The sequence below is a fragment of the Anolis carolinensis genome, unplaced genomic scaffold (genome assembly GCF_035594765.1).
Source record: "Anolis carolinensis isolate JA03-04 unplaced genomic scaffold, rAnoCar3.1.pri scaffold_39, whole genome shotgun sequence".
Lineage (NCBI taxonomy): Eukaryota > Metazoa > Chordata > Lepidosauria > Squamata > Dactyloidae > Anolis > Anolis carolinensis.
The window spans coordinates 85,870-112,383 of NW_026943848.1; the positions used below are offsets into that span (position 1 = coordinate 85,870).

General features: G+C 38.5%; 1 protein-coding gene across 1 annotated transcript in view; it reads left to right on the forward strand.

Annotated features, from left to right (window-relative positions):
* The window catches only part of espn (espin), a gene marked incomplete in the record, with an annotated part of 80,034 nt that overhangs the window by 11,595 nt on the left and 41,925 nt on the right, over nucleotides 1-26,514 (forward strand). Inside the window, 5 exon segments of the mRNA XM_062966894.1 lie at nucleotides 8,058-8,244; nucleotides 11,172-11,354; nucleotides 12,436-12,567; nucleotides 17,071-17,326; nucleotides 19,506-19,810. Coding sequence (XP_062822964.1) covers nucleotides 8,058-8,244; nucleotides 11,172-11,354; nucleotides 12,436-12,567; nucleotides 17,071-17,326; nucleotides 19,506-19,810 — 1,063 coding nt within the window.

Sequence of the window (26,514 nt, forward strand, 5' to 3'; positions counted from 1 at the left end):
ACTATAGAATGAGTTGTAGTTTCCCAAGGCCCTTAGCATTGACAGTATAGAATGAGTTGTAGTTTCCCAAGGCCCTTAGTATTGACACTATAGAATGAGTTGTAGTTTCCCAAGGCCCTTAGCATTGACACTATAGAATGAGTTATAGTTTCCCAAGGCCCTTAGTATTGACACTATAGAATGAGTTGTAGTTTCCCAAGGCCCTTAGTATTGACACTATAGAATGAGTTATAGTTTCCCAAGGCCCTTAGTATTGACACTATAGAATGAGTTGTAGTTTCCCAAGGCCCTTAGCATTGACACTATAGAATGAGTTGTAGTTTCCCAAGGCCCTTAGCATTGACACTATAGAACAAATGAGGTGAGTTATAGTTTCCCAAGGCCCTTAGTATTGACACTATAGAATGAGTTGTAGTTTCCCAAGGCCCTTAACATTGACACTATAGAATGAGTTGTAGTTTCCCAAGGCCCTTAGTATTGACACTATAGAATGAGTTGTAGTTTCCCAAGGCCCTTAGTATTGACACTATAGAATGAGTTGTAGTTTCCCAAGGCCCTTAACATTGACACTATAGAATGAGTTATAGTTTCCCAAGGCCCTTAGTATTGACACTATAGAATGAGTTATAGTTTCCCAAGGCCCTTAGTATTGACACTATAGAATGAGTTGTAGTTTCCCAAGGCCCTTAGTATTGACACTATAGAATGAGTTGTAGTTTCCCAAGGCCCTTAACATTGACACTATAGAATGAAAGGAGATGTAGTTTCCCAAGGCCCTTAGTATTGACACTATAGAATGAGTTATAGTTTCCCAAGGCCCTTAGTATTGACACTATAGAATGAGTTGTAGTTTCCCAAGGCCCTTAACATTGACACTATAGAATGAAAGGAGATGTAGTTTCCCAAGGCCCTTAACATTGACACTATAGAATGAAAGGAGATGTAGTTTCCCAAGGCCCTTAACATTGACACTATAGAATGAGTTGTAGTTTCCCAAGGCCCTTAGCTTTGACACTATAGAATGAGTGAGTTGTAGTTTCCCAAGGCTCTTAGCCTTAACACTATAGAACGAATGCCATGAGCTGTAGTTTCCTGTGTGATGGGATTCTGGGAGTTGCAGTTCCCCAAGCCCCGGTTAGTTTATGGATACAACAACAACAACAAATAACATTTCCAACATTATTATTTACATATCGGTGACGTTAATTATTCGTGTGGTTCTTAAAGGAGCCGCGTCCCCATTCCCCCCCAGCCGCGGCTTAGCCCAAGACAGGTAACTACACGTCAGCTAAGTGGATTATGGGATGTCTTCCGAGCAGGTGGCCTCAGGACGATGGTTTGGCCCAGAAGGATCATAACAATCCTTATATAGTGCGATATATATATATATGTGGTCCACGAGGCTCAGGGCCTTGGGGGAACTACAACTTTTTACGCATGGAGAGATAGATCCCTGTTGTTGTTGTTGTTGTTGTAGTTTATTTTTCTCAATGGAGGGAGCCGGGCTCGGGCTTTCCTTCCACTGCAGCCAGGTGAGTCTCCGCTCAGGTGAGTCCCTGCATTATTGATGGCGACAGGACGGCGTCACGCGCCACCGGATCCCTCGGCACCGCTTTATTTACACGGAGCAAGCCCTGCAGCTGGAACACAGCATGGGATCCTGGGAGTTGTAGTTCTCCAAGGCCTGGGAGTTGTAGTTCGCCAAGGTCCATATGGGACACTTGGAGTTGTCGTTCGCCAAGGTCTGCGATTGGATATCAGGAGTTGTAGTTCACCAGGGTCTATATGGGACTTTGCTATTGGATCCCAGGAGTAGTAGTTCGCCAAGGTCTGCTATTGGATCCCGGGAGTAGTAGTTCGCCAAGGTCTGCTATTGGATCCCGAGAGTTGTAGCTCACCTATGTCTATGAGACATTGGGAGTTGTAGTTTTCTATTGGATTCCAGGAGTTGTAGTTCACCCAAGGTCTGCTATTGGATCCTGGGAGTTGTAGCTCACCAATGTCTATGAAACATTGGGAGTTGTAGTTTTCTATTGGATTCCAGGAGTTGTAGTTCACCCAAGGTCTGCTATTGGATCCTGGGAGTTGTAGCTCACCAAGGTCTGCTATTGGATCCCGAGAGTTGTAGCTCACCTATGTCTATGAGACATTGGGAGTTGTAGTTTGCTATTGGATTCCAGGAGTTGTAGTTCACCCAAGGTCTGCTATTGGATCCCGGGAGTTGTAGCTCACCAAGGTCTGCTATTGGATCCCGAGAGTTGTAGCTCACCTATGTCTATGAGACATTGGGAGTTGTAGTTTGCTATTGGATTCCAGGAGTTGTAGTTCACCCAAGGTCTGCTATTGGATCCCGGGAGTTGTAGCTCACCAAGGTCTGCTATTGGATCCCGAGAGTTGTAGCTCACCAAGGTCTGCTATTGGATCCCGGGAGTTGTAGCTCACCAAGGTCTGCTATTGGATCCCGAGAGTTGTAGCTCACCAAGGTCTGCTATTGGATCCCGAGAGTTGTAGCTCACCTATGTCTATGAGACATTGGGAGTTGTAGTTTTCTATTGGATTCCAGGAGTTGTAGTTCACCCAAGGTCTGCTATTGGATCCCGGGAGTTGTAGCTCACCAAGGTCTGCTATTGGATCCCGAGAGTTGTAGCTCACCTATGTCTATGAGACATTGGGAGTTGTAGTTTTCTATTGGATTCCAGGAGTTGTAGTTCACCCAAGGTCTGCTATTGGATCCCGGGAGTTGTAGCTCACCAAGGTCTGCTATTGGATCCCGAGAGTTGTAGCTCACCTATGTCTATGAGACATTGGGAGTTGTAGTTTTCTATTGGATTCCAGGAGTTGTAGTTCACCCAAGGTCTGCTATTGGATCCCGGGAGTTGTAGCTCACCAAGGTCTGCTATTGGATCCCGAGAGTTGTAGCTCACCTATGTCTATGAGACATTGGGAGTTGTAGTTTTCTATTGGATTCCAGGAGTTGTAGTTCACCCAAGGTCTGCTATTGGATTCTGGGAGTTGTACCTCAGCAAGGTCTGCTATTGGATCCCGAGAGTTGTAGCTCACTTATGTCTATGAGACATTGGGAGTTGTAGTTTGCTATTGGATTCCAGGAGTTGTAGTTCACCCAAGGTCTGCTATTGGATCCCGGGAGTTGTAGCTCACCAAGGTCTACTTTTGGATCCTGGGAGTTGTAGTTCACCAAGGTCTACTATTGGATCCCGGGAGTTGTAGCTCACCAAGGTCTACTATTGGATCCCGAGAGTTGTAGCTCACCAAGGTCTACTTTTGGATCCTGGGAGTTGTAGTTCACCAAGGTCTACTATTGGATCCCGGGAGTTGTAGCTCACCAAGGTCTACTATTGGATCCCGAGAGTTGTAGCTCACCAAGGTCTACTTTTGGATCCTGGGAGTTGTAGTTCACCAAGGTGTGCTATTGGATCCCGGGAGTTGTAGTTCACCAGGGTCTATATGGGAGTTTGCTATTGGATCCCAGGAGTTGTAGTTCACCAAGGACTGCTATTGGATCCCGAGAATTGTAGTTCTCCAGGGTCTATTGGACCTTGGAGTCGCAGTTCGCCAATGTCTATGGGACATTGGGAGTTGTAGTTTGCTATTGGATCCCAGGAGTTGTAGTTCACCCAAGGTCTGCTGTTGGATCCTGGGGATTGTAGTTTCCAGGGTCTATTGGATCCTGGGAGTTGCAGTTCGCCAATGTCTATGGGACATTGGGAGTTGCAGTTCACTATTGGATCCTGGGAGTTGTAGTTCACCAAGGTCTATGGGACATTGGGAGTTGTAGTTCGCTATTGGAGTCCAAGAGTTGTAGTTCACCCAAGGTCTGCTATTGGATCCCGAGAATTGTAGTTCTCCAGGGTCTATTGGATCCTGGGAGTTGTAGTTCACCAAGGTCTATGGGACATTGGGAGTTGTAGTTCGCTATTGGATTCCAGGAGTTGTAGTTCACCAAGGTCTATGGGACATTGGGAGTTGTAGTTCGCTATTGGATCCCAGGAGTTGTAGTTCACCCAAGGTCTGCTATTGGATCCCGAGAATTGTAGTTCTCCAGGGTCTATTGGATCCTGGGAGTTGTAGTTCACCAAGGTCTATGGGACATTGGGAGTTGTAGTTCGCTATTGGATTCCAGGAGTTGTAGTTCACCAAGGTCTATGGGACATTGGGAGTTGTAGTTCGCTATTGGATCCCAGGAGTTGTAGTTCACCCAAGGTCTGCTATTGGATCCCGAGAATTGTAGTTCTCCAGGGTCTATTGGATCCTGGGAGTTGTAGTTCACCAAGGTCTATGGGACATTGGGAGTTGTAGTTCGCTATTGGATTCCAGGAGTTGTAGTTCACCAAGGTCTATGGGACATTGGGAGTTGTAGTTCGCTATTGGATCCCAGGAGTTGTAGTTCACCCAAGGTCTGCTATTGGATCCCGAGAATTGTAGTTCTCCAGGGTCTATTGGATCCTGGGAGTTGTAGTTCACCAAGGTCTATGGGACATTGGGAGTTGTAGTTCGCTATTGGATTCCAGGAGTTGTAGTTCACCCAAGGTCTGCTATTGGATCCCGGGAGTTGTAGCTCACCAAGGTCTACTATTGGATCCTGGGAGTTGTAGTTCACCAAGGTCTGCTATTGGATACCGGGAGTTGTAGTTCACCAGGGTCTATATGGGATATTGGGAGTTGTAGTTCGATGTTGGATCCCAGGAGTTGTAGTTTGCCAGGGTCTATTGGATCCCAAGAGTTGTAGTTCACAAAGGACTAGGGGGTATTGGGAGTTGTAGTTCGCCAAGATCTGCTCCGGGAATCTGGGAGCTGTGGTTTGCCAAGGTCTGATCCTGGGATCCTGGGAGTTGTAGTTCACCAAAATCTACCCTCTAGTCCACCTCTGTTTTGCAACCCTCTCCACGTTTGGGGCCCGGCCGTTGACCCCGGCGGGCCGTGACCCCTTGATCTGGCCAATCGAAGGGATTTGCGGTGCGGATTAAGGCCACGTTCAGAAGGAGCCCTTTAAGAAGAGAGCCGGCTGCTTTCGGTGGCATTCTTCCGCACTTTGAAAAATAAGTTTCCGGTCCTCATGTTGGCAGATCGGTAGAAATTGTCAAGTTGTAGCAGTAACAATAAATAATAATAATAATAATAATAATAATAATAATAATAATAAATAATATCCAAACTGCCCAACAATTTCCCAAGGGCTTTTTTCTTCTTCTGGACGTCAGCCCAATGGGGGTCCGCTTTGGGTTTTAGTCCGAACTTTAAAGGAACGGGCTATGTGTGTGTATGATGCTTGTAAGTGGCTTTGTCAAGGCAGATGCCTTCTTTATTAATAGTGGGATTTGGGGTCTTGGCCTTGATCCCATTAATTCCTAATCGGGATCAATTAGCAAAACAAATCCGGGGAGGGAAATCCCATACAGTTTCTCCATATGGGAAATTTCTTACCAGATTATTATATTATAATATTATACTACTCTTCTTATGCTTTTCTCCATATGGGAAATCTCTTACCAGATTATTATTATTATTATTAATAATAATAATAATAATAATAATAATATTATATTATAATATTATACTACTCTTCTTATGCTTTTCTCCATATGGGAAATCTCTTACCAGATTATTAATAATAATAATAATAATAATAATAATAATAATAATAATAATATATTATTATTATTATTATAATATTATACTACTCTTCTTATGCTTTTCTCCATATGGGAAATCTCTTACCAGATTATTATTATTATTAATAATAATATTATTATTATATTATTATAATATTATACTACTCTTCTTATGCTTATTTATACATTGGAATTATTACAATATTATTATTTCTAATTAGGATTATTGTTATTATTACTATTATTAAATTGGGACTCTTCTTATTGTTATGCTTACTTATAGATTGGTATTATTATAATATTGTTGTTGTTGATGATGACGACAATGATAATCGGGCCAGCATTGGCAAAATGATAATATTAGTAACAATAATTATAATAGTAAATGATAATATTGGTAATAATAATAATAATAATAATAAATGATAATATTGGTAATGATAATAATAATAGTAATAATAATGATAATAATAATAATAATAATAATAATAATAAATGATAATATTGGTAATAATAATAATAAATGATAATATTGGTAATAATAGTAATAATAATAGTAGTAATAAATGATAATATTGGTAATAATAATCATATAAATAATGTTGTTAATAATAATAATGATAATAATAATGATAATATTGGTAGTAATAATAATATTAAATACTATTGGTAGTAATAATAATATTAAATACTATTGGTAGTAATAATAATAATGGTAATGATAATATTGCAATAATAATAATAATAATAATGGGGTTGTTGTATGTCTTTCGTGCTGTGTGGCCATGTTCCAGAAGTATTCTCTCCTGACGTTTCGCCCACATCTATGGCAGGCATCCTCAGAGGTTGTGAGGTATGGAGCCTTCGACAACACAATAATAATGATCTTGGTAGTAATAATAATATTAAATAATATTGGTAATAATAATGATAATATTGCAATAATGATAATAATATTGGCAATAATAATAGTAATAATAGTAATAAATGGTAATATTGGTAATAATAATAGTAGTAGTAATAATAATAAATGATAATGTTGGTAATAATAATAATAATAATAAATTATAATACAATACAATATAATAATAATACAATAACAGAACCAGTATTAGCATGATGATGATGATGATGATGATGATGGTGATGATGATAGCTAGCATCCTCTGGCTTGACATTTTGAGGCTGAAGGTGGGTGTGTCCCTTGCAGCGGTCATTGATCACCCGCTTTTGGACACCTTTATGGCCACCTTTATGGCCACGTTTATGGCTATTATGACTTTTATGGTGCGGCTGATGGATGCCGGGTGTAAATCTCGGCTCTCTTTGGGGCTCCGGCCTGTGTCTGGCCGAGATAAGGCTTATCTCCATGGACCGGGCTCTGGCTTTGGAAAGCGTCCGGTTCTCTTTTGTGCAAAGAAAAAGAAGAAGCATCCATGCGCTTCCATGCGCTTCCATGCGCTTCCATGCGCTTCCATGCGCTTCCATGCGCTTCTCGCAAAATCCCAGCTCCCTTTGGCCGACGGGAAATGGCTTGTTTTGTGTCCTGGCTCTGCATCGTCATCATGAATAATAATAATAATAATAATAATAATAATAATAATAATAATAATAATTGGTGCCGTGCCAAAAGATCTCAGCCGGCATTTGGAAACAATAGACATTGACAAAATTACGATCTGCCAACTGCAAAAGGCCACCCTGCTGGGATCTGCACGCATCATCCGAAAATACATCACACAGTCCTAGACACTTGGGAAGTGTTCGACTTGCGGTTTTGTGATACGAAATCCAGCATATCTATCTTGTTTGCTGTGTCATAATAATAATAATAATAATAATAATAATAATAATAATAATAATAATAACAACAATACATCACACAGTCCTAGACACTTGGGAAGTGTTCGACTTGCGGTTTTGTGATACGAAATCCAGCATATCTATCTTGTTTGCTGTGTCATAATAATAATAATAATAATAATAATAATAATACATCACACAGTCCCTTGGGAAGTGTTCGACTTGTGATTTTGTGATATGAAATCCAGCATATCTATCTTGTTTGCTGTATAATTAATAATAATAATAATAATAATAATAATAATAATAATAATAATATCTTCATAGCCTTCTGCTGGTGGGACCCCCAACCCCGGCATCTGCTTAGGGTCTTCATTGGGGTCTCCCTATGGTTCTTGTTGGTGCCAGATGGGCTTTTGATTTGATTTAAACCCCCTTCGGAGTGGATTAAGGCACAGCGGATGCAATTGGGGTCCCATTGCCCTGATTAGCGGATCAGAGGGAGAGATTAGCCTTCCCGCCAGATGGCCTGACCGCCCGCCCGCCCGCCCGCCTTTGATTTCAACCCTAATATTATGAATTGATATGAGCATGATATGAGCATACCTTGTGTCCTGTTTGCAGCTCGGTGAGTGCGCAGACCAAGAACGGGGCCACGCCGCTGTACCTGTCGTGCCAGGAGGGGCACCTGGAGATCATCCAGTACCTGGTCAAGGACTGCGGGGCCGACCCACACCTCCGGGCCAACGACGGCATGACCCCGCTCCACGCTGCCGCACAGATGGGCCACAACACCGTCATCGTCTGGCTGGTGAGTCGAATTACAGCCCCCCGGTCGCCCATCCAAGTCCCATCCAGGGCCGGCCCTGCTTAGCATTCATGATCACCTAGGGATTCCTCAATGGCTTATGGGAATCCCTTCAAAGAGATGGAGGCGGGGTATAAAAATAAATAATAATAAATATTATTATTATTCTATAGAAATGCGGCCCGCCGGTCTCCCATCCAAGTCCCGTCCCGGGCCGGCCCTGCTTAGCATTCATGAACAGATAGGGATTCCTCATTAAGTTATAGAGACACTAAAAATTTCTTAGGATTTCTTTGGCACGCAAGACCCTTCCATTGAAATACGGTCCGTCGGTCTCCCATCCAAGTCCCATCCAGGGCCGGCCCTGCTTAGCATTCATGATCACCTAGGGATTCCTCAATGGCTTATGGGAGTCCCTTTGAGGAGGTGGAGGCGGGGTATAAAAATAAATAATAATAAATATTATTATTATTCTATAGAAATGTGGCCCGCCGGTCTCCCATCCAGGTCCCGTCCCGGGCCGGCCCTGCTTAGCATTCATGAACAGATAGGGATTCCTCATTAAGTTATAGAGACACTAAAAATTTCTTAGGATTTCTTTGGCACGCAAGACCCTTCCATTGAAATACGGTCCGTCGGTCTCCCATCCAAGTCCCATCCAGGGCCGGCCCTGCTTAGCATTCATGATCACCTAGGGATTCCTCAATGGCTTATGGGAGTCCCTTCGAGGAGGTGGAGGCAGGGTATAAAAATAAATAATAATAAATATTATTATTATTCTATAGAAATGGGGCCCGCCGGTCTCCCATCCAAGTCGCGTCCCGGGCCGGCCCTGCTTAGCATTCATGAACAGATAGGGATTCCTCATTAAGTTATAGAGACACTAAAAATTTCTTAGGATTTCTTTGGCACGCAAGACCCTTCCATTGAAATACGGTCCGTCGGTCTCCCATCCAAGTCCCATCCAGGGCCGGCCCTGCTTAGCATTCATGATCACCTAGGGATTCCTCAATGGCTTATGGGAGTCCCTTCGAGGAGGTGGAGGCAGGGTATAAAAATAAATAATAATAAATATTATTATTATTATTCTATAGAAATGGGGCCCGCCGGTCTCCCATCCAAGTCCCGTCCCGGGCCGGCCCTGCTTAGCATTCATGAACAGATAGGGATTCCCCAATGGCTTGTGGGAGTCCCTTCGGGGAGATGGAGGCAGGCTATAAAAATAAAGTATTATTATTATTATTATTATTATTATTATTATTCTATTGAAATGCGGCCCGCCAGTCTCCCATCCAAGTCCTGTCCCGGGCCGGCCCTGCTTAGCATTCATGATCAGATAGGGATTCCTCATTAAGTTATAGAGACACTAAGAATTTCTTAGGATTTCTTTGGTACGCAAGACCCTTCCATTGAAATACGGTCCGCCGGTCTCCCATCCAAATCCCGTCCTGGGACGGCCCTGCTTAGCATTCATGATCAGATAGGGATTCCCCGTTGTCTTATGGACTCTGTAGATTTCTTAGAGTTTTCTTTGGCTAGCAAGACCCTTGCATTAAAATATGGCTCGCCGGTCTCCCATCCAATTCCCATCCAGGGCCAGCCCTGCTTAGCACCCAGCATCGTATACAGATTCCCCATTGGGGAATAATAATAATAATAATAATAATAATAATAATAATAATAATAATAATAATAATAATAATAATAATGGAATTATGGGGTCCTAGAATTGGAAGAGACGCCATCTGATCCCTCCCGGCAGAGGGCCATCCATCCCCAACTTTAAAAAAATAAAATAAAATTAAAATAAAAATAATAATAATGGAATTATAGGCTCCTAGTTGGAAGAAACACCATCTAATCCCTCCTGGCAGAGGGCCATCCAGCCCCTATTTTTATTATTATTATTATTATTATTATTATTATTATTATTATTATTATTATTATTATTATTATTGGGTTCTAGTTGGAAGAAACACCATCCAATCCCTCCCGGCAGAGGTCCATCCATCCCCTACTTAATAATAATAATAATAATAATAATAATAATAATAATAATAATAATAATGGAATTATAGGGTCCTAGTGGAATGAAACACTATCCGATCCCTCCCTGCAGAGGGCCATCCACCCCCTATTTTATTATTATTATTATTATTATTATTATTATTGGGTCCTAGTTGGAAGAAACACCATCCAATCCCTCCCGGCAGAGGTCCATCCATCCCTTACTTAACATAATAATAATAATGGAATTATAGGGTCCTAGTTGGAAGAAACACCATCCGATCCCTCCCGGCAGAGGTCCATCCATCCCCTACTTAAAATAATAATAATAATGGAATTATAGGGTCCTAGTTGGAAGAAACACCATCCGATCCCTCCTAGCAGAGGTCCATCCATCCCCTACTTCAAATAATAATAATAATAATAATAATAATAATAATAATAATAATAATAATAATAATAATGGAATTATAGGGTCCCGGCTGAAAGAAACACAATCTGATCCCTCCCTGCAGAGGGCCATCCATCCCCTACTTCATAATAATAATAATAATAATAATAATAATAATAATAATAATAATAATAATGGAATTATAGGGTCCTAGTTGGAAGAAACACCATCCGATCCCTCCCTGCAGAGGGCCATCCATCCCCTACTTCATAATAATAATAATAATAATAATAATAATAATAATAATAATAATAATAATGGAATTATAGGGTCCTAGTTGGAAGAAACACCATCCGATCCCTCCTAGCAGAGGTCCAGCCATCCCCTACTTCATAATAATAATAATAATAATAATAATAATAATAATAATAATACAAAATCCAGCATATCTATCTTGTTTGCTGTGTCATAATAAAATAATAATAATAATAATAATTCTTTCTTTCTTTCTTTCTTTCCTTGTGTTCTGCAGATGAGCTTCACGGACATCAGCCTCTCGGAGCCGGACGACGACGGGGCCACGGCCATGCACTTTGCGGCCAGCCGAGGCCACGCCAAAGTCCTGAGCTGGCTCCTGCTCCACGGCGGGGAGATCACCCGGGACCACTGGGGGGGCACACCGCTCCACGACGCCGCCGAGAACGGGGAGCTGGAGGTAAGGCCGCAGGGGCCTCTGCCGGGAGGGGTCGAGCACGGGGCCCAGCTGCATGGCCTCCAGGGTCCCCTCCAGCTCTAGGGTTCTAGGCTTCGAGCCTTGCACTGGGTTTATTATTATTATTATTATTATTATTATTATTATTATTATATTTATGGCTTGGTCCAGTTGGTCAGGGAAGCCTATTATTATTATTATGTTTATGGCTTGGTCCAGTTGGTCAGGGAAGCCTATTATTATTATTATGTTTATGGCTTGGTCCAGTTGGTCAGGGAAGCCTATTATTATTATTATGTTTGTGGCTTGGTCCAGTTGGTCAGGGAAGCCTATTATTATTATTATGTTTGTGGCTTGGTCCAGTTGGTCAGGGAAGCCTATTATTATTATTATGTTTGTGGCTTGGTCCAGTTGGTCAGGGAAGCCTATTATTATTATTATGTTTATGGGCTTGGTCCAGTTGGTCAGGGAAGCCTATTATTATTATTTTGTTTATGGCTTGGTCCAGTTGGTCAGGGAAGCCTATTATTATTATTATGTTTGTGGCTTGGTCCAGTTGGTCAGGGAAGCCTATTATTATTATTATGTTTGTGGCTTGGTCCAGTTGGTCAGGGAAGCCTATTATTATTATTATTATTATTGTTATTGTTATTGTTATTATTATTATTATGTTTATGGCTTGGTCCAGTTGGCCATGGAAACCTATTAGTATCATTATTATTATTATTATTATGGCTTGGTCCAGTTGGTCAGGGAAGCCTGTTATTATGATTACTATTGTTATTATTATTATTGCTAGGTCCAGTTGGCCAAGGAAAAGTATTACAATATGATGATGATGATTATAGCTTGGTCCAGTTGGCCAAGAAAGCTTATTATTATTATTATTGTTATTGCTATTGTTATTGTTATTATTATGTTTATGGCTTGGTCCAGTTGGCCATGGAAACCTATTAGTATCATTATTATTATTATTATTATGGCTTGGTCCAGTTGACCAAGGAAGCTTATTATTATTGTTGTTGTTGTTGTTGTTATTCTGTGGATGATGGGCCCTCCTTCCTTCCTCCTTTTCCTGCTGCAGTGCTGCCAGATCCTGGTGGTGAACGGCGTGGACCTGGGCATCCGGGACCAGGACGGCTACACGGCCGCCGACCTGGCCGACTACAACGGGCACGTCCACTGCGCCAAGTACCTGCGCACCGTGGAGAACATGGTACGCACCCTGGGCGGAGGGGGGTTGGACTAGATGACCCTTGGGGGCCCCTCCCTGCTTGGTCCTGCCCTGCATCCAATGGGAGTTCTGGGCTTGAGCGTTGCCCGGGCACCGGCTGTAATGATGCCGCCCTCGGGGACCAGCTTGCCTGTTATGCGCTGTTATGCGCTGTGATGCGCTGTGATGCACCCTCCTCTGGCTTGGACATGGGCAACGTAAGCAGGTTTTAGAGCTATCGATCTATTTATATTTCTATATTGGGGGTATGTGTGCAAAGGAGGGCCTTAGTCTGCATCTGAGCATGAGCCAAAAGTGTGATGCAGCAGCGCAAAAGGCCAATGCGATCCTATATTATTATTATTATTATTATTATTATTATTATTATTGGGATATATATATATATGTATGTATGTATGTATTTGGGGTATGTGTGCAAAGGAGGGTCTTAGTCTGCATCTGAGCATGAGCCAAAAGTGTGATGCAGCAGCGCAAAAGGCCAATGCGATCCTATATTATTATTATTATTATTATTATTACTGGGATATATATATATATATATATGTATGTATGTATTTGGGGTATGTGTGCAAAGGAGGGCCTTAGTCTGCATCTGAGCATGAGCCAAAAGTGTGATGCAGCAGCGCAAAAGGCCAATGCGATCCTATATTATTATTATTATTATTATTATTATTATTGGGATATATATATATATGTATGTATGTATGTATTTGGGGTATGTGTGCAAAGGAGGGTCTTAGTCTGCATCTGAGCATGAGCCAAAAGTGTGATGCAGCAGCGCAAAAGGCCAATGCGATCCTATATTATTATTATTATTATTATTATTATTATTATTATTATTATTATTGGGATATATATATATATATATATGTATGTATTTGGGGTATGTGTGCAAAGGAGGGCCTTAGTCTGCATCTGAGCATGAGCCAAAAGTGTGATGCAGCAGCGCAAAAGGCCAATGCGATCCTATATTATTATTATTATTATTATTATTATTATTATTATTACTGGGATATATATATATATATGTATGTATGTATGTATTTGGGGTATGTGTGCAAAGGAGGGCCTTAGTCTGCATCTGAGCATGAGCCAAAAGTGTGATGCAGCAGCGCAAAAGGCCAATGCGATCCTATATTATTATTATTATTATTATTATTATTATTATTATTATTACTGGGATATATATATATATATGTATGTATGTATGTATTTGGGGTATGTGTGCAAAGGAGGGCCTTAGTCTGCATCTGAGCATGAGCCAAAAGTGTGATGCAGCAGCGCAAAAGGCCAATGCGATCCTATATTATTATTATTATTATTATTATTATTATTATTATTATTATTATTACTGGGATATATATATATATATGTATGTATGTATGTATTTGGGGTATGTGTGCAAAGGAGGGCCTTAGTCTGCATCTGAGCATGAGCCAAAAGTGTGATGCAGCAGCGCAAAAGGCCAATGCGATCCTATATTATTATTATTATTATTATTATTATTATTATTATTATTATTATTACTGGGATATATATATATATATATATGTATGTATTTGGGGTATGTGTGCAAAGGAGGGCCTTAGTCTGCATCTGAGCATGAGCCAAAAGTGTGATGCAGCAGCGCAAAAGGCCAATGCGATCCTATATTATTATTATTATTATTATTATTGGGATATATATATATATGTATGTATGTATGTATTTGGGGTATGTGTGCAAAGGAGGGTCTTAGTCTGCATCTGAGCATGAGCCAAAAGTGTGATGCAGCAGCGCAAAAGGCCAATGCGATCCTATATTATTATTATTATTATTATTATTATTATTATTATTATTATTACTGGGATATATATATATATATATATATATGTATGTATTTGGGGTATGTGTGCAAAGGAGGGCCTTAGTCTGCATCTGAGCATGAGCCAAAAGTGTGATGCAGCAGCGCAAAAGGCCAATGCGATCCTATATTATTATTATTATTATTATTATTGGGATATATATATATATGTATGTATGTATGTATTTGGGGTATGTGTGCAAAGGAGGGTCTTAGTCTGCATCTGAGCATGAGCCAAAAGTGTGATGCAGCAGCGCAAAAGGCCAATGCGATCCTATATTATTATTATTATTATTATTATTATTATTATTATTGGGATATATATATATATATGTATGTATGTATGTATTTGGGGTATGTGTGCAAAGGAGGGCCTTAGTCTGCATCTGAGCATGAGCCAAAAGTGTGATGCAGCAGCGCAAAAGGCCAATGCGATCCTATATTATTATTATTATTATTATTATTATTATTATTATTACTGGGATATATATATATATATATATATATATGTATGTATGTATTTGGGGTATGTGTGCAAAGGAGGGCCTTAGTCTGCATCTGAGCATGAGCCAAAAGTGTGATGCAGCAGCTCAAAAGGCCAATGCGATCCTATATTATTATTATTATTATTATTATTATTATTGGGATATATATATATATATATATATATATGTATGTATGTATTTGGGGTATGTGTGCAAAGGAGGGCCTTAGTCTGCATCTGAGCATGAGCCAAAAGTGTGATGCAGCAGCGCAAAAGGCCAATGCGATCCTATATTATTATTATTATTATTATTATTATTATTATTATTATTATTACTGGGATATATATATATATATATATATATATATGTATGTATGTATTTGGGGTATGTGTGCAAAGGAGGGCCTTAGTCTGCATCTGAGCATGAGCCAAAAGTGTGATGCAGCAGCGCAAAAGGCCAATGCGATCCTATATTATTATTATTATTATTATTATTGGGATATATATATATATGTATGTATGTATGTATTTGGGGTATGTGTGCAAAGGAGGGCCTTAGTCTGCATCTGAGCATGAGCCAAAAGTGTGATGCAGCAGCGCAAAAGGCCAATGCGATCCTATATTATTATTATTATTATTATTATTATTATTATTATTATTATTATTGGGATATATATATATATGTGTGTGTATGTATTTGGGGTATGTGTGCAAAGGAGGGCCTTAGTCTGCATCTGAGCATGAGCCAAAAGTGTGATGCAGCAGCGCAAAAGGCCAATGCGATCCTATATTATTATTATTATTATTATTATTATTATTATTGGGATATATATATATATATATATATATATATATATGTATGTATGTATTTGGGGTATGTGTGCAAAGGAGGGTCTTAGTCTGCATCTGAGCATGAGCCAAAAGTGTGATGCAGCAGCGCAAAAGGCCAATGCGATCCTATTTTATTTTATTATGACACAGCAAACAAGATAGATACGCTGGATTTCGTTTATTATTATTATTATTATTATTATTATTGGGATATATATATATATATATATATATATATATATATATATATATCTTTGGGGTATGTGTGCAAAGGAGGGCCTTAATCTGCAGCTGAACATGAGCCAAAAGTGTGATGCAGCAGCGCAAAAGGCCAATGCGATCACATCTTATTATTATTATTATTGTTATTATTTGCATGAGCCAGCAGAGTGATGCAGCAGCGCAAAAGGCCAATGTGATCCTATCCTATTATTATTATTATTGTTATTATTATTATATTTGCATGAGCCAGCAGAGTGATGCAGCAGCACAAAGGGCCGATGCGATCCTATCCTATTATTATTCGCATGAGCAGTGTGATGCAATGGCACAAAAGGCCAATGCGATCCTATCCTATTATTATTATTATTATTATTATTATTATATTTGCATGAGCCAGCAGTGTGATGCAGCGGTGCAAAAGGCCAATGCGATCCTATCCTATTATTATATTTGCATGAGCCAGCAGTGTGATGCAGTGGCGCAGAAGGCCAATGCGATCCTATCCTATTATTATTATTATTATTATTATTATATTTGCATGAGCCAGCAGTGTGATACAGCGGTGCAAAAGGACAATGCGATCCTATCCTATTATTATTATATTTGCATGAGCCAGCAGTGTGGTGCAGCGGCGCAGAAGGCCAATGCGATCCTATCCTATTATTATTATTATTATTATTATTATTATTATTGTTATTGTTTGCATGAGCCAAGAGTGTGATGCAGCGGCGCAAAAGGCCAATGCAATCCTATCCTATTATTATTATTGTTGTTGTTGTTATTATTTGCATGAGCCAGCAGTGTGATGCAGCGGCGCAGAAGGCCAATGCGATCCTATCCTATTATTATTATTATTATTGTTGTTATTATTTGCATGAGCCAGGAGTGTGACGCAGCGGCGCAAAAGGCCAATGCGATCCTATCCTATTATTATTATTATTATATTTGCATGAGCCAGCAGTGTGACGCAGCGGCGCAAAAGGCCAATGCGATCCTATCCTATTATTATTATTATTATATTTGCATGAGCCAGGAGTGTGACGCAGCAGCGCAAAAGGCCAATGCAATCCTATCCTATTATTTTTATTATTGTTATGATTTTCAGAGCGTGGAGCACCGCGTGCTGTCCCGCGACCCGTCCACGGAGCTGGAGTTCAAGGGGCAGCCGGACTCGGGCCTCTCCTCGCCCAACACCACCATGTCGGCCCCGCAGGCCCACTTTGAGCTGGGCTCTCCCAGTAGCACTCTCTCCAACTACGACTCCTGCAACTCCAGCCACTCCAGCACCGGCGGAGGAGGAGGAGGAGGGAAAACACGCGGAGCCGGCACCACCACCACCGCCGGAGGAGGACAGGCTGCTCGTAAGCATCCATCGATCCCTCCCTGCAGAGGGCCAGCCTCCCCTAGAGAGATTGGCAGTCGTACAGAGGTTATGAAATAGATCTAGCCCACCCCTATTATTCTCCTTATTATTCTCTTAAGAGTCATGTATTTGAGGAAGAAGGGAAGGTTGGAAATAATATATGAGCGTGAAAGAAAAGAAGGAAAAAAGGAAGAAAGGAGGAATAAAGGGAAGGGCGCCCCCTGGTGGGCAGATGTTTGGCTTCAGGAATCGTCATTGAATGACAACCGTCAATAGAATAGAATATAGATGGATGGATGTAATGTGTGGAGGGATAGATAGATAGAGTACATGGATGGAGGGATGGATAGATAGATAGATAGATAGATAGATAGATAGATAGATAGATAGATAGATAGCATAAACGGATGGAGTGATTGATTGATTGACAAATAGGATGGCTGGATCGAAAGAATGCATGGACAAATAGATGGGATGGATGGATAGATGGATAGTGTAGAAGGATGGATAGACAGAATGGATGGATGGATAGTAGATCAGGAAAGAGAGAGGTGGCATGGTAGTGCAAAGTGTTTCTGAACGGCATTAACTGCAGTGTGGACACCCCACTAAGGCTAAGTCTTATGGATAGATAGATAGATAGATAGATAGATAGATGGACAGATAGATGGGTAGATAGATGGATGGATAGATGGATGGATAGATGGGTAGACAGACAGGATGGATAGGTAGGTAGGTAGATAGATGCACGCATGGATGGATGGATGAATAAATGGATGGACAGATAGTTAGATGGATGGATAAATAGAATGGATAGATAGATAGATGGATGGATGGATGGATGGATGGATGGATGGATGGATGGATAGATAGATAGATAGAAGGATAGGATAGATGGATAGATGGATAGATCAGTGGATGGATGGATGGATGGATGGATGGATGGATGGATGGATAGATAGAAGGATAGGATAGATGGATAGATGGATAGATCAGTGGATGGATAGATGGATGGATGATTGATTGATTGATGGATAGATGGATAGTGTAGAAGGATGGATAGGCAGAATGGATGGATGGATGGTAGATAGAGAGAGGTGGCATGGTAGTACAAAGTGTTTCTGAACGGCATTAACTCTGCAGTGTGGACACCCCACTAAGGCTAAGTCTTATGGACAGATAGATAGATGGACAGATAGATAGTAAGATAGATGGATGGATAGATGGATAGACAGATAGGATGGATAGGTAGGTAGGTAGGTGGATAGATGCATGGATGGATGGATGGATGGATAAATAGATGGATGGAGGGATGGAGGGATGGACAGATAGATGGATGGATAAATAGAATGGATAGATAGATAGATAGATAGATAGATAGATAGATAGATAGATAGAAGGATAGGATAGATGGATAGATAGATCAATGGATGGATGGATGGATGATTAATTGATTGATGGATAGATGTATGTATGTCTAGATGGATGGATGGATAGATAGATCAATGGATGGATGATTGATTGATTGATGGATAGATGTATGTATGTCTAGATGGATGGATGGATAGATAGATCAATGGTTGGATGGATGATTGATGGATGGATAGATGGATGTATGTCTAGATGGATGGATGGATCGATGGATGATTGATTGATGGATTGATGGATAGATGTATGTATGTCTAGATGGATGGATGATTGATTGATGGATGGATAGATGGATAGATGGATGTATGTCTAGATGGATGGATGGATGGATGGATGATTGATTGATTGATGGATAGATGGATGTATGTCTGGATGGATGGATGGATCGATGGATGGATGGATCGATTGATGATTGATTGATTGATGGATAGATGTATGTATGTCTAGATGGATGGATGGATGATTGATTGATGGATGGATAGATGGATGTATAGATGGATGGATGGATGATTGATTGATTGATGGATAGATGGATATATGTCTAGATGGATGGATGGATGGATGGCTAGATAAATAACTGGGTGGATAGATGAATAGATGCCTAGATAGATGGATAGATAGTTCAGATGGATGGATAGATAGATGGATGGACAGATGGATGGATGGCTGGATATATACATAGATTCTGAACCCCATCAACTCTGCCGTGTGGACTCCCGCTAAGGCTGAGCCTTTGTCTTCCTCTGCAGGGATCCCCGAGACGACCATCTCGGACATGCAGACCTACATGGACCTTCTGAACCCGGAGGTGGGGCCGGGGGGCAAGAAGGGGGCGGAGCCTTCGGGCGTGTCGGCCCCGCCCCCTCCGCCACCCACCTTCCCGGCGCCCCCTCCGCCGGACCCCCAGACGGGGCCCCCTCCGCCCCCGGGGTACCCGGCCCCCGCCCCCCCTGAGGAGGAGGAGGAGGAGGAGGAGGCCCGGCACACGGCCGAGATCTACGTCCAGGCCAAGAACAACCTGCGGCACGTGGAGAGCGAGGCCCTCAAGAGGGAGGTAGGCAGGCCAGGACTCACCCTCCACTCTGCTCTCATCCCCTGGCTTGGCTCACTTGCAGCTTGTTGGTTTACAATCACTTATACTCCACCCAGTTGGTGCATGGATATAGATCTCTAAGGAGAGGCAGGTCATTATTATTATTATTATTATTATTATTATTATTATTAGTAATATTAATATATTAATAATAATATATATTAAATAATATCAATATATAATATAATAATAATAATATATTAATAAATATTAAATAATATCAATATATTATTGCGTGTATGTTAATATTAATATTATCAATACATTTATTAATACTATCAATAATAATAATGATTAATATTCCACCCATCTGTAAGGAGAGGCAGGTTACTATTATTATAATATCCATATATTATTGCTTGTATGTTAATATTAATATTATCAATACATTTATTAATACTATCAATAATAATAATGATTAATATTCCACCCATCTGTAAGGAGAGGCAGGTTACTATTATTATAATATCCATATATTATTGCTTGTATGTTAATATTAATATTATCAATACATTTATTAATACTATCAATAATAATAGTGATTAATATTCCGCCCATCTGTAAGGAGAGGCAAGTTATTATTATTATTATTATTATTATTATTATTATTATTATTATTATTATTATTATTAATATATTAATAATAATATATATTAAATAATATCAATATATAATATAATATTATAATAATAATATATTAATAAATATTAAATAATATCAATATATTATTGCTTGTATTTTAATATTTATATTATCAATACATTTATTAATACTATCAATAATAATAGTGATTAATATTCCTCCCATCTGTAAGGAGAGGCAGGTTACTATTATTATTATTATCAATAATAATAACAATATATTAATAAATATTAAATAATATAATATATTATTGCTTGCATGTTAATATTAATATTATCAATACATTTATTAATACTATCACTAATAATAATGACTAATAATAATACTTTCCTTAATCCCTCCTTATTATCCAAGATATTCGCTTATCCAAGGTTGGACAAATGAGACTCTACTGTATTATTTATATTATATTATACTATAATATGTTATATTATTAATAATGTATATTACTGTTTTATATATAACATATTGTTGTGTATATATATTATTAATATTTTATATATGTAATTTCTTAGGAATAATAATAAATAATATTAATATTATATATTAATAATAATATTAATATTATATTATTATTATTATTCCTAAGAAATTACATATATAAAATATTAATAATATATACACAACAATATGTTATATATAACAGTAATATATAACATATTATAGTATAATATAATATAAATAATATTACCGGTATATATTATTGCTTATTATTATATTATTATATTATTACCGGTGTATATATACGGTTAGTATGGGTTATATATATATATATATATATAACCCATACTAACCGTATGTTATCTCGACCTTAATTGTATGGTTCTTTGGGTCCCGTTGCCCCAGTTTCCCTTTTTTCGGAATGTTGATGACAGCGAAGCCCCGCCCCTTATTTGCATATAAATGAATATATTATCTACAGCAAGCATGGGAGGTAAACAATGCCGGCCTTGTTGCTTTGGCCCGGAACCGGGATGGTTCCCTCTGCAATTGGGTTAATTGCGTTAATTGGTGACGGGAAGACCAGTTATTCAGGTCAGGAATGCCTCCATCCTGTTTTGAGCATCTCTCTCTATCTGCCACATGCAGTTTCCTGAATCGGGACCCCAAATAACCGAACCCAGCAGATGCCCAGAACCTCGTTTTTGGGGCGTCTAATATTGCCGAGATAATATTGCCGCGGCCGGGAAACAAATCTGCCGCTCTCTGGTTTCCCTGCAATGCAACTCCCCCGTCCTAAGGCCTTCTCTTGCTACCTCTTGTATCACAACACCGCCTTGCAAAAGGTGGGCTTTCTGAGAACTAAAAACATATAACCCACTGCCACTGGACCCTGGGAGTTGTAGTTTCCTAAGGACATATCACTCAATGCAGTGGGACCCTGGGAGTTGTAGTTTCCTAAGGATGTATCAGTGTAATAGGACCCTGGGAGTTGTAGTTTCCTAAGGACATATCAATTTAATGGGAACCTGTTGTTTTGTAAGGACGTATCGCTCAATGCAATGGCACCCTGGGAGTTGTAGTTTCCTAAGGACATATCACTCAATGCAATGGGACCCTGGGAGTTGTAGTTTCCTAAGGATGTATCAGTGTAATAGGACCCTGGGAGTTGTAGTTTCCTAAGGACGTATCACTCAATGCAGTGGGACCCTGGGAGTTGTAGTTTCCTAAGGATGTATCAGTGTAATAGGACCCTGGGAGTTGTAGTTTCCTAAGGACATATCAATTTAATGGGAACCTGTTGTTTTGTAAGGACGTATCGCTCAATGCAATGGCACCCTGGGAGTTGTAGTTTCCTAAGGACATATCACTCAATGCAATGGGACCCTGGGAGTTGTAGTTTCCTAAGGATGTATCAGTGTAATAGGACCCTGGGAGTTGTAGTTTCCTAAGGACGTATCACTCAATGCAGTGGGACCCTGGGAGTTGTAGTTTCCTAAGGATGTATCAGTGTAATAGGACCCTGGGAGTTGTAGTTTCCTAAGGACATATCAATTTAATGGGAACCTGTTGTTTTGTAAGGACGTATCGCTCAATGCAATGGCACCCTGGGAGTTGTAGTTTCCTAAGGACATATCACTCAATGCAATGGGACCCTGGGAGTTGTAGTTTCCTAAGGATGTATCAGTGTAATAGGACCCTGGGAGTTGTAGTTTCCTAAGGACATATCTCTCAATGCAATGGCACCCTGGGAGTTGTAGTTCCCCAAGGACTTAATGCTCAATGCAATGGGACCGTGAGAGGAAAAACGAGGAAATATCAGGCCTGGTTTTGTCCGTAACCGGATCTCGGTTCTTTCTGTACCGTTTCGAGATCGGGAGTCAGATTTTCGCCCCACTCGCTCCTCGTGTGACCGAGGTGCATTTCCAAGCCCTGGTGCCTCGTACCCGGCTTGGGAGGTCCTGCGGTTGGAAGCCTTCCCAGAAAAGGCGCTTTGCACATGCTCAGAGTCCCCGTTGCCCCTTTTCCCGGGGTTTGTGCATGCAAAGGTCCCTTGCGTACACAAACGCCCTTCGTGCTCTCTGTTGCAAAAGTCTTGATATCGGCGGATGGAGTTACCGGCCGGTGTCCAGTTGCCCTGATACCCAAGCCCGTGCCATCTCAGGCCGCCTTGGCACCCCACTATGGCCGGGAAATACATTTATTATTATTATTATTATTATTATTATTATCATTAGTATTGTTATTATTATTATTAAAACTACCACATAATGCTATGTGATCCAGGAGTTGTAGTTTCCCAAGGTCCTTTGGCTGGTGTATTATTATTATTATCATCATCATTATTATTGCTGTCTTGGGAGCTGTAGTTTCCCAAGGTCCTTTGGCTGGTGTATTATTATTATTATTATTATTATTATTATTATTATTATTATTATTATTATTATCATTATTATTGCCGTCTTGGGAGCTGTAGTTTCCCAAGGTCCTTTGGCTGGTGTATTATTATTATTATTATTATTATTATCATTATTATTATTATCATTATTATTGCCGTCTTGGGAGCTGTAGTTTCCCAAGGTCCTTTGGCTGGTGTATTATTATTATTATCATCATCATTATTATTGCTGTCTTGGGAGCTGTAGTTTCCCAAGGTCCTTTGGCTGGTGTATTATTATTATTATTATTATTATTATCATTATTATTGCCGTCTTGGGAGCTGTAGTTTCCCAAGGTCCTTTGGCTGGTGTATTATTATTATTATTATTATTATTATTATCATCATCATTATTATTGCTGTCTTGGGAGCTGTAGTTTCCCAAGGTCCTTTGGCTGGTGTATTATTATTATTATTATTATTATTATTATTATTATTATTATTATTATCATTATTATTGCCGTCTTGGGAGCTGTAGTTTCCCAAGGTCCTTTGGCTGGTGTATTATTATTATCATTATTATTGCTGTCTTGGGAGCTGTAGTTTCCCAAGGTCCTTTGGCTGGTGTATTAATGAGAGGTGGGGAATAAATGCATTATTATTATTTTATTATGTCACAGCAAACAAGATAGATATGCTGGATTATATTATTATTATTATTATTATTATTATTATTGCCGTCTTGGGAGCTGTAGTTTCCCAAGGTCCTTTGGCTGGTATATTAGTGAGAGGTGGGGAATAAATGCATTATTATTATTATTATTATTATTATTTTATTATGTCACAACAAACAAGATAGATATGATGGATTATATTATTATCATTATTATTATTATTGCCGTCTTGGGAGCTGTAGTTTCCCAAGGTCCTTTGGCTGGTATATGAGTGAGAGTTGGGGAATAAATGCATTATTATTATTATTTTATTATGTCACAGCAAACAAGATAGATATGCTGGATTATATTATTATTATTATTATTATTATTATTATTATTATTATTATCATTATTGCCGTCTTGGGAGCTGTAGTTTCCCAAGGTCCTTTGGCTGATATATCAATGACAGGTGGGGAATAAATGCATTATTATTATTATTATTATTATTATTATTATTATTATTATTATTATTATTATTTTATGTCACAGCAAACAAGATAGATATGCTGGATTATATTATTATTATTATTATTGCCGTCTTGGGAGCTGTAGTTTCCCAAGGTCCTTTGGCTGATATATCAATGAGAGGTGGGGAATAAATGCATTATTATTATTATTATTATTATTATTATTATTATTATTATTATTATTATTATTTTATTATGTCACAGCAAACAAGATAGATATGCTGGATTATATTATTATTATTATTATTATTATTGCCGTCTTGGGAGCTCTAGTTTCCCAAGGTCCTTTGGCTGATATATCAATGAGAGGTGGGGAATAAATGCATTATTATTATTTTATTATGTCACAGCAAACAAGATAGATATGCTGGATTATATTATTATTATTATTATTATTATTATTATTATTATTATTATTATTGCCGTCTTGGGAGCTGTAGTTTCCCAAGGTCCTTTGGCTGATATATCAATGAGAGGTGGGGAATAAATGCATTATTATTATTATTATTATTATTATTATTATTATTATTATTTTATTATGTCACAGCAAACAAGATAGATATGCTGGATTATATTATTATTATTATTATTATTATTGCCGTCTTGGGAGCTCTAGTTTCCCAAGGTCCTTTGGCTGATATATCAATGAGAGGTGGGGAATAAATGCATTATTATTATTTTATTATGTCACAGCAAACAAGATAGATATGCTGGATTATATTATTATTATTATTATTATTATTATTATTATTATTATTATTATTATTATTATTATTATTATTGCCGTCTTGGGAGCTGTAGTTTCCCAAGGTCCTTTGGCTGATATATCAATGAGAGGTGGGGAATAAATGCATTATTATTATTATTATTATTATTATTATTATTATTATTATTATTATTTTATTATGTCACAGCAAACAAGATAGATATGCTGGATTATATTATTATTATTATTATTATTATTATTATTATTGCCGTCTTGGGAGCTGTAGTTTCCCAAGGTCCTTTGGCTGATATATCAATGAGAGGTGGGGAATAAATGCATTATTATTATTATTATTATTATTATTATTATTATTATTATTATTATTTTATTATGTCACAGCAAACAAGATAGATATGCTGGATTATATTATTATTATTATTATTATTATTATTATTATTATTATTATTGCCGTCTTGGGAGCTGTAGTTTCCCAAGGTCCTTTGGCTGATATATCAGTGAGAGGTGGGGAATAAATGCATTATTATTATTATTATTATTTTATTATGTCACAGCAAACAAGATAGATATGATGGATTATATTATTATTATTATTATTATTATTATTATTGCCGTCTTGGGAGCTGTAGTTTCCCAAGGTCCTTTGGCTGATATATCAATGAGAGGTGGAGAATAAATGCATTATTATTATTATTATTATTATTATTATTATTATTATTATTTTATTATTATGTCACAGCAAACAAGATAGATATGATGGATTATATTATTATTATTATTATTATTATTATTATTATTATTATTATTGCCGTCTTGGGAGCTGTAGTTTCCCAAGGTCCTTTGGCTGATATATCAATGAGAGGTGGGGAATAAATGCATTATTATTATTATTATTATTATTATTATTATTATTATTATTATTATTTTATTATGTCACAGCAAACAAGATAGATATGCTGGATTATATTATTATTATTATTATTATTATTATTATTATTATTATTATTGCCGTCTTGGGAGCTGTAGTTTCCCAAGGTCCTTTGGCTGATATATCAGTGAGAGGTGGGGAATAAATGCATTATTATTATTATTATTATTTTATTATGTCACAGCAAACAAGATAGATATGATGGATTATATTATTATTATTATTATTATTATTATTATTATTATTGCCGTCTTGGGAGCTGTAGTTTCCCAAGGTCCTTTGGCTGATATATCAATGAGAGGTGGAGAATAAATGCATTATTATTATTATTATTATTATTATTATTATTATTATTATTATTATTTTATTA